At 42.9% G+C, this 10,184-nt stretch overlaps 1 protein-coding gene across 3 annotated transcripts in view; it reads right to left on the bottom strand.

The window, feature by feature from the left end:
- Positions 1–676: 676 nt before the first annotated feature.
- Positions 677–10,184, bottom strand: part of FER (FER tyrosine kinase) — a 442,861-nt gene continuing 433,353 nt past the window's right edge. For all 3 annotated transcript variants that reach the window (XM_061152123.1, XM_061152124.1, XM_061152122.1), the window contains exons 18-19: positions 6,130–6,252; positions 677–4,772 (exon numbers count right to left, since the gene is read on the bottom strand). In XM_061152123.1, the coding sequence (XP_061008106.1) occupies positions 4,627–4,772; positions 6,130–6,252 (269 nt within the window). In that variant the 3' untranslated portion in view covers positions 677–4,626. The remainder of the gene's footprint in view (positions 4,773–6,129; positions 6,253–10,184) is intronic.

Here is a 10,184-nt window from a genome sequence, read left to right as displayed (position 1 = left end):
AAGGCCCCCACACTGGCAGGTGACCTCTCTGCTTCTTCTAAACTTTCCGTAGGGAAGGCTCTGACCTGCTGGCCCTGCCCTCCTCAGGCCCCGCAGCGACACCGTCAGAGTCTTGGTTCTGCTTTAACTACCTGACAGTCTCCGTAGGGACTGCATCTTCCTGCCACAGAGGAATCTTTCCTCTTCCTCGTTTGCACACGCTCGCCTCGGCCCCTTATTAGCAGAGGTGCTGAAGCCTACGCTCATCATTTCTCCACAGTTTAAAGTGATTAGGAATTTAGTACAGTAGGGTTTTCCTCCCACCTAAGAATCTCAGTCCTTACTAGGCAGTTAAGGGAGTTTTAATGTCTACTCTTAACAATTTAGAATGTAACCTTTGAATCAGCATGAGGCAGTAGGATGGTTTTAAAGGGGTAATAAATATTTCCTTAAATCGAATTATGACTGAGACATATAGTTTACATACCTTCTGTCTTATAATATCGTCTTCTAAAGGAGAATTTTATGGGACTCTGCGGCTGTACCAGTATCTTCTTCAAGTAGGTACTTGTGGTACATGAAATCCTGACTTCTAAATTAGTATATTTTCTTTGGCAGAAATTAAGATGCGGTTTTGGGTCCTCCCAAATAATACAGTATTCAGACTTGATATGAAACTCAAAAGAGAGAAAATAAATAAAACTAAAATATTTAATAAAAAAATTTCTGGTATTTATAAGCAAATCAGAGTTAGTAATAAAAGAGGTAACACTTTATTTTAACGGTAAACTTTCATGCTAACTTAATAGTATAATGGAAATGTAATATAAACTCATTTTCATATAAAATCTTTTTCACTTAATTAACATATTAATACATAAAGAAACCGTGTCTTTTGCAATTATCTGCCCCTTTTGTTGTCTTTTGTATTTCGCATTTATTCTGTTTGAGTGAGGGCTGTGACCTCCTAAATACAAAAATTAGTCTTTATGTGACTCAGAACAGTGTTTACGGACAGTCAATTCTGTTGATAAGAAACATCTAAAACACCAATTTTGTGATGGGGGAATATGCATGTGTAAAAAGAAGGTTAAGGCAAACAACTTCTTTTTAGAAAATATCAACTACTCTCACTTCCGAGGACACGCAGCCACAGAGCAGTGCCCACGGGGCACGCGCGGGGAGGTTTTCAGGTGCATTTTTGGGGCGCCCGACGACTCACCAGAATAAACCAGGAAGTGGCGTGACCGAGGTAACTGAATGACGACCTAGACGTGTATTTCTGTGTTGCCATTTTTATGTTTACCCCACTATAAGGCCCTCAGTGTGTGGCATATAATTAAAACCCTTTCTTCATGACACATGTCACACCAGTGTTGTGAAGCTACAGCTATATTAGTGTTATTAGCCAAACTTTATGTAAGACTATATGGCACAATTGAAACATATGAGTTTAACATACACAAGAAAATTGTATTCTGGTTTAAAGGAAATGAAGACTATTTCAATGACTGAACGTTTTTTTTCCTCTTAAAAATGACCCTCAAATATGTGAAAAAAGTTGTGAAATATGCACTGAAAACTCAAACAATTAGACTCGTATTCTACACTGATAATGCTAGTGAGAGGTTTCAATAGTATAGTATTTGTGATAAAATGGTGAATTATGGATGAAGAACTATATTGACTATTAAATTTGGGAGATAAAAGAGAAGTGCTTACATGAGATCTTTCACTGGGGACCCAGTGACAGGATGGACTGGAATGAAACCTCTGGGTTTGAGCATCTAAACTAAACCTATTCACCCTTTATTATTATTTCCTAGAAGAGAAAGAGAATGTTGGCTTTGGGAAGTAACCTTAGGTTACATGGAACACAAAATAATTTTAGGTTTTTTGTGTTGATAGTAAATGCCTACTCGACAGTAAAAGATTTCTTTCCTTGAAAAATGATGACCTACCTGTCTATTTCTCATACAGGTTCCTTGGTGACTCGAGACAGAAAAATGCAGGCGAGGGTCTGGCTGCCTGGGCTCACCTGCCCCCTACTCTGTAGTCATAAATTTAAGGAATGACGACAGAAACGGGACAGGAGAAGAGATGCAGAATTTGAAAAACCCATTCACAACACAAAGATTTGTGACCTGGCTGAATTACATTTAGACCAGTGGCAGTTTTGGTTACCACCATTTTCTTACTAAACAAGTCTATTTTGTATGTTTCTGAAGCCTTCTTTCCCTACATCAACTTGCAAATTCAGAGGAGTATTTGCATGTGGGCTTTCTGGGTATGGATTAGCCTCCTAAAGTACATAATTCCAATAATTATCAGTGACAGAAGGGTTGAATAAATTATGCTTTAAGCACAACAAAATTAATGGTAAAAAAAAAATGGTCTGCATAAGTTTTTCTTAATGCATGTGCCTATATTAAACTGAATATTCTATACAACTGATATGACCCTGAAAGAAGTTATTAATCCTGAACTATACCACAGCCTGCTTTGGGACACAGAATAAGATAGAATTTAAATGCTGCAGATGTCACGATGTTATGAAAAGCTTCTTTAATTTAAGCATAGAGTTATGATGTGAATTGTAAATTCTAACAGCCTGGATGAGTGAAATATCAAAGCCGTGTTTGTTCTTTCCACCAGAATGCAAAGATTAAGCTTCAGGTCTTGTTCACAAAATTAAAGCCCAAACCTTCATTCTCTCTCTTTGCTGAGAGCTAAGCTTTGGGGCTGCTAAGTGATGGGAGGCTGTTTTTGTTTTTTTTTAAATAAAGAATATTACAGAAGTGCACTTGGAAGCACTGGCAAAGGGCAGAAATGTCCCTATTTTATTCTTGCTTTTCAAAGCTGGCAAGTGACTGTAGACCAGAGGTCTTAATCTTGAGTCTGGGCTGTGATTTACCACAGTTTATGCCATCAAAAGAAGGTTTCATTTACTCATAATACTTGACAGAAGGGGAACAAAGCTGATTTTAAGAGAAGTTGCTTTGTATATTGCACTATTTTTGAGGGCAAGTTTATTATGCTTTCATTTTCGTCCGGATGTGGTACTCATGAAACGTGTATGGACCTCGCGCACACAGCCCCTTTCTTCAGCATTATTCTGTGTGCAGTGGTATTCCCAGGCAGCAAGCGGGTGGACGGGGCGGGAGGCATCTCCATCCCGTAAGCGCCTGCACTGAGCGCAGACCGAATGATCACTGCTGTGCGTGTGGACACAGGCCGGAGCACACGCTAAGAGCTCCCAAGCCACATCTACCCCTGAGCGTAAGCGTCTCTTACACACACGTGTTTCCTGAGGCAACTATATACAGAACCTGGGGTAAGCTTCCCGGATGCGGCCAAGACTCAGCCCAAGAGAACCCTAGTTTAAACTTGGCAGCATTTTCTCCCCATGACCATCTCCACACGGCGGTGAGAGCTCCTGGGGAGCGGTGTGAGAGCAAACAGACGGAGAGGGGGCGATGCAGGGCCACCTCTGCGGCTCCCCCTTAATAATGCTCATCTGACCTCTGAGCCGTTCACTCCAGTCACTCTGCCTGGCTTCTGGGGATTATGTGTGTGTGTGTGTGGGGAGGGGTATGTGAGCGTGCCCACGTGCCCACACACGACTATGTTTATGAACTAGGACCATTCAGTTTGGACAGCCCTGGACACTGGCACGGATGAAAGGAATTGAATTCTGAGATGTCTCCTCTCAAATGAAGGTGCTTCAAAGCATGTCGTGACGTCTGTGGACTTGTGCATTGGAGTGTCCCTAAACAATTTTTGGTTGCCAAGAAAGCTGTATCTAAGAACTGAAAATGTTTCTCAGAACCTTGTTCATGAATTCAGATCATGAAGTGTGTGTGTGTGTGTGTGTAAAGGCATAACTCTGGTGAGAAGGCAGAGTCTCTGTCTCCCTTCCCTCCTCTGGGATGACTGTGCTAGCTGCCCCTTCTCCAGATCACTGTTCCAACCTGGGTCTCGCCATCACAGGTCGCAGCTGTCTAAAACGGTCCCTAAAAGCCCTGGCCTCAGCTGCCAGCTCGGTAAGGAGGCTCTGGCCACCATCTCTGACAAAGAGGAGGGAAACCACAGCCTCACTCGGAGGGTGGAAACGGGAGGGCTCTTATGCTTATTTCTGTCGAGAAAGGAAGAAACCCCCGGGAGGTCTGAACAGTTCTCAATGTGAAGTGATGTTTACAAACACACCCCTGCCCTGGCAGTGCAGGAAGCCGGCTTCGGTCGGGACGTGCCTCGCAGACCACGGACGGACGGACGGAGTGGGGTCTGCGGCCGGGGCGGCAGCGGGGAGCCGGGCCTGGAGGAAAGCGGCCCGGCGGAGCGCCAGTGGTCCCGGTGTGGGCAAGACGGGCGGGCTCCCTGCACGCTTGAGCCCGTGCCTGTCGACTCCCACGAGGCTGGGGCTGACGTGCCAGGACCGCGGGGCTGAGCCAGGAATGCCCGTGCAAGGACGGCTGCTTCAGTGTCTTTGCCTTTGACTTTTTTTTTTTTAAAACAGCACATATTTAAAAAACAGTTAATAAAAAAGTAACCTTAGAAGACGGCTGCACACAACGCTGTATACACTCATGGTTAACAAGGAGAACAGTATTCCTCTGCGAGGGGACAGGCCGCGGCCACGCTGCTCCGTCAGGAGGTGATCTTCTTCTTGATGACAGCGAGCTCTTTCTGAAGTTCACTGAACTTGGGGCGGTTTTCAGGTTTATAATCCCAACACTTCATCATGATTTTAAAAATGTCCTCCGGACAGTGCTGAGGGGCTGACATCCGGTATCCTGAAGACACAAGAGGACAGAGAATTTAGGACGGGGGTGACCAGACACCACTGTTCACACAGGGCATCGCGCAGGGTGCAGTTTTCAGTACCACATGTTGTCGGTTATCAGAAACAGAAATGCCATTTTAGGGCAGGCTGATTTTTTTTTTTTCTGTAAGTAATGCAGGTTTTAATATTATAACACAATATCATTACCTTCTAGTTCCATGAACTGATTTTGTGTTTGTGACAAATGAACAAAGCCTGATGTGAGAAACATCACATACAAGCGCATGTTTTAGCTGCTCTAAGTATTAGCTTTTAGATGCTATAGGCAGTCTTTTTTTTTAAAACATCTCTTTCGCTCAGGTGTTTGAAGGTGAAGAGAGGATGAGGATTTAGGAACACTGCCTCAAAAGTGAAATAAGCATGGATACAAGTCATATTCCTCTGCAGCTGAGCAGACCCATTAATGCAGCCGCTGGGCAGTGTCTCAGCAGGGTGCTGGGTGGGGTGTGTCCGCATGTGCTCAGGGCTCGGGAGGGCGCTGGCAAGTCACCCTCCTGCCCCCAACCCAACAACCATGCCCCTGGAGGGGCCTGATGCTAGGGCACTGGCGTTTTGTTGAAAGTATTTTTTGTTGAAAGCTGTGGACACCCAGGTCCACGCGAGGGTGTCATCATCACATGCCTAGGCCTGCCTTTGATCTGAGAATACTACGGGGTTTCTTGAGAACTGTTACAACACTGTCACTTCTTCCTGAAGTCTAACTACCTTTCAATTAGTAGGGACATTAACAGTGTTTACTTGGCATAGAATAAAAGACAGGTACTGTTCCTCAGCCTCTTAACTGTTTCCTTGGAAGAGACTGAATGGCACAGCCTTGCAGATGTTATGCTAGGCAGAGGCAGTGGAAGAAGGGCCTAGAGCCTTCTATTTCCAAGGCGCTGGATGTTTCAAAGTCTTTGTGGTTGGTTTTTGTTGTGTAAGATCCACACCATCCTTCAGGTTCAAAAGTAGATGTACCAACACCTCTTCTATTGGGCTTTGCTGATAGCTCGTGATAAAGAATCCACCTGCCAAGCAGGAGACCTGGCTTTGATCCCTGGGTCGGGAAGATCCCCTGGAGAAGAAAACGGCAACCCAACCATGGGATTTCTGGCCTTTGAAATCCCATGGACAGAGGAGCCTGGTGGGCTACAGTCCATGGGGTCGCAGAGCTGGACACGTCTGAGTGACCACACACACACACTCACACACACACACACACACTCACTTCTGTCTGTCACGTGCCCAAACAGCACCACCTTCCAGACGCAGCCTCAGCCTGCCCCGGGCGGCGGCTGTGGATGCTCTACCCCGTGTCTTGAGCTCACCTCTTTCCACCTGTTCCCGGGCCTGCTGGTTTGTCATTCCGGGGTAGGGGCAGACCCCCAGGCTGAAGGTCTCCCAGAGCAGGATGCCGAAGCTCCACACGTCACTCTCAGAGCTGTATCTCCCTGGAGGGCGGACAGATCACAGGCAGCTCACTGGGTAAGCAGGTGACAGTTTCAGATTGTATATGTCTGTGTCAGTCACATGTTTAAACTTACCAGGAACTCAGCAATTACTGATCTTATTCTCTTGTCTAGTTTTGCTTTCCAGGAGGAGTAATACACCAAATAAATGAACAGTCTTCAGGTTGTTAGTTTAACCAAACCACCTTCCAAATCACATTTCCCCTACCAAGAACACATACTCACTCAATATGCAAGCTTACACTCTCTGTGGCCTCTAAGTGAGATGGATGGTTTATATAAAAAAGATATAAATTTGTATACATCAATGCCTAGGCGATTAAATAAGCTGGGAGTTATGTAATTTTGTTTTTTGCCTGCATTCAATTTCTTTCTACTAAAATTACAAAGTTAGAGCAGTAGGAAAGTTGCTTAACTTCAGTTTTTTTTACTCATCACGGTTTACAGATATTCTTACATGCCTAAAAGTCTAATTTTCTCCACTGACAGTTTCATTTATGGAAAACTCATTTTTCTGCGTTTTGAATAGAGTAGAAATTAACAAAGCCCGCTGATAAAAACAACTTCTTTAAATTACATGGTGCCTTGTTTTGTCAAAATATCCTGGTGCACCTGTTTTACTGACTTACATAAGCTAAACTCTTGGTTTTGTTTTTTCCCCTTGGTAATCTTCTAGACAAACAACAGAGATAAAAGCCAAACAAAGATACCTTCTGGAATGAATGTGACATCAAGGAGCGGAAGCAAAAAGGCTATGAATTTCCAAGATTTTCCAACATACTTCTGCCACTCCCAGATTTATAAATGCCTAGCCTCTAAAAATGTCTTGTTAATTTGAGTAGGATGACCTTTTCTCTTTCTTGCAAACAGTACAAGGAAATAGCACAACAGTGCTATGCTAACCGCTCTGACGTCAGAGACTGGAGTGTTCTTGGGGATCATCGTCTCTGGCTGTGTGAACTGCTTCCTTCTTACTGGACAGTGATTATGGACATTCACTGTGCGAGTCAGTACCAAGGTTAGTCGCCTTGTCTGCACAGCAACTCTTTTCATGCCTGACATCCAGTGATTCAAAGCTTTTCATGAAAATCATTCAATGGCCAATTAACTCTTCAAGGACACGTAAGGCCCAGAGAACCCAGTGCCTTTCTGTGAGATGATATCTGGGAAGAGGTCAAGAATGGCCACTTGCGCTGTAAGCCAAGATTACACTCTGGAAGTGAATAACCTAACTCTGTGACCTGACTTCTGAATCTGGTTTTAACTGGATTATTTTAAGGAATTAATTAGTATTTCTTAGTGAGATATAATTGACATGTAACATTATATGAGTTTCAGTTGTACAGCATGATTCACTATTTGTATATACTGCAAAATAATCACAGTAAGTCTATAACACTATCATCCACTGTCACAAAAATTTTTTTTTCTTGTGATGAGAACTTTAAGGATCTACTCTTGTAGCAACTTTCAAATATAGACAATATAGTATTAACTATAGCAGCCATGCTTTACATCTCCATGTAGAACAACAAATAAGACTTTCATAAAATATATTTTCTCTTGTTAAAAAAATGCTAGGATTTAGAGCCAGTCTTCAGTAATTTCATTCTGGGAGAACTAAAATGTTTCCCAGGTTTGCCGTGACCTGTGTACACACCCAGGAACTCCCTCACTGCACTGGGTAATAAATACTCCCGACTTTCTTCTCATCCTGTTAGAAATCTCTCCTTCATATAAACTGTTCAGCATTTTAAACTTTTTATCAATATTTTTATTGAGGTGTAGTTGACTTACCGTATTAATTTTTGCTGTGCAGCAAGATGACCAGTTACACATGTACATACATTTTTAAAAAATATTCTTTTCCATTATGGTTTATCATAGGACACTGACTATTCTCTGTGCTATAGAGCAGGACCCTGTTTACCCACTCTGTGTAAAAGCTTGTGTCTGCTCATCCCAACCCCCTCCTGCTTGGCAACTACCAGCTGGTTCTCTATATCTGTGATTCTGTTTAATAGGTTCGTTTGTGTCATATTTTAGATTCCTCATGTAAGTGGTATCATATGCTACCTGTCTTTCTCTTTCTCACTTCACTTAGTATGACAATCTCCAGTTGCACCCATGTCATGGAAATGGCATCATTCCCTTCTCTTTTAGTCCACTGTAAATGTGGACCACATCTTCTGTGTCCATTCATCTGCTGATGGACATTCAGGTTCTTTCCATGTCTTGGCTATTGTAAACACTGCTACTGTGAACACAGGGGCACATGAATCCTTTTGAATTAGAATTTTGTCTGGATATATGCCCAGGAGTAGGCTGGCTAGATGATATGGTAATTCTGCTTTTGGTTTTCTGAGGAACCCCCATCTTGTTTTCCACATTACGTTCCCGCCAACAGTGACTTCCCTTTTCTCCACACCCTCTCCTGCATTTATTTGTAGACTTCTTAATGGTGGCCATTCTGACTGCTGTGAGGTGGTACCTCACTGCAGTTTTGATCTGCATTTCTCTGATAATTAGAGATGTTGAGCATCTTTTCATGTGCCTGTTGGTCATTTGTTTTTCTTCTTTGGAGAAATGTCTGTTGGGTTGTTTGTTTATTGTTGAGTTGTATGAACTGCTTGCATACTTTTGAAATGAAGCCTTTGTTAATCACATCATCTCCAAATATTTCCTGCCATTCTGTAGGTTGTGTTCTTGTGTTGATTTTAGTTTCCTTTGCTGTGCAAAAGCTTGTAAGTTTGATCAGGTCCCATTTGCTTACTTTTGTTTTTATTTCTATTGCCTTGGGAGACTGGCCTTAGAAAACACTGGTACGATTTATGTCAGAGAACGTTTTTTTCCTATGATCTTTTCTAGGAGTTGTATGGTGTCTTAAAGACTTAGGTTTAAGTCTTGGAGCCATTTTCAGTCTGTGTGTATGATGAGAGGGTGTGCTGCTCAGCATTTTATAAAATTAACATGAAAGACTGCTAAAAGCACTCCCTTACTGCCCATCAAAGGTCTTCATGTGCGTGCTCAGTTGCTCAGTCGTGTCCAACTCTCTGTGACCCCGTGGACAGCAGCCCACCAGGCTCCTCTGTCCATGGGATTCTCCAGGCAAGAGTACTGGAGTGGGTTGCCATGCCCTCCTCCAGGGGATCTTCCCGACCCAGGCATCAAATCCAGGTCTCCAGCATTACACACAGATTCTTTACCATCTGAGCCACCAGGGAAGCATGTCTTTATTCTATGACATGCTAAATTTAGGCCTGGCTCTTACAGATATTGGAATTAGAATTTTGAATTAAAGTATTTGGTAAATACGTTAGTCAGCTTGAAATTCAACTAAAATACGCTCTGATTAAAAGGCAGAATTTTACTGGCATAATTGCTTAGCAGTAAGAGAGATTTTAAAGGCAATGTAATGTAGAGAATCTGGCAAACAGGATTAAGAACACATTCTAGAGAGTGGATTTTATTGATAAGCATTTGAAGCCCCCTGGTCCAGCACTGGCTCCCTTAGAGGCTGCTCTAAGAATCAACAAGAAGGTGCTTAGCAATGTTTTGTTATCTAAGAAAACGTCTCCGTTAAAAAAAAGATTACAGTCCTTTCTTTCACCATGATTGCTCTCCTTAGGAATATAGCCTCAGAGTAATAAGCACCCCAGAGAAGAATCACTGTGGAAAATAGCAGGACTGCCATGCTCTCTGGATTCTGAGGAGTGGTGGAATTCCTCAAAGCTTACCGTCACTTCTCTTGCCAGCACATGGGAAGACAGACTAAGGGTGAGGCTTAGTATCCCTGAAGTATTAAGTTAAAAAACTGCATTGCTGGAAACTAGAACAGCTTAGTGAATTTCTTACAATGACAACTACCTGCACATATCTATTCCATAGCATGGCTGACATGCAAGATACAAAGC

This window comes from Dama dama, chromosome 9 (assembly GCF_033118175.1).
Source record: "Dama dama isolate Ldn47 chromosome 9, ASM3311817v1, whole genome shotgun sequence".
Lineage (NCBI taxonomy): Eukaryota > Metazoa > Chordata > Mammalia > Artiodactyla > Cervidae > Dama > Dama dama.
The sequence above is the reverse complement of the archived record's forward strand: the minus strand, read 5'-3'. Positions and strand labels throughout refer to the sequence as shown.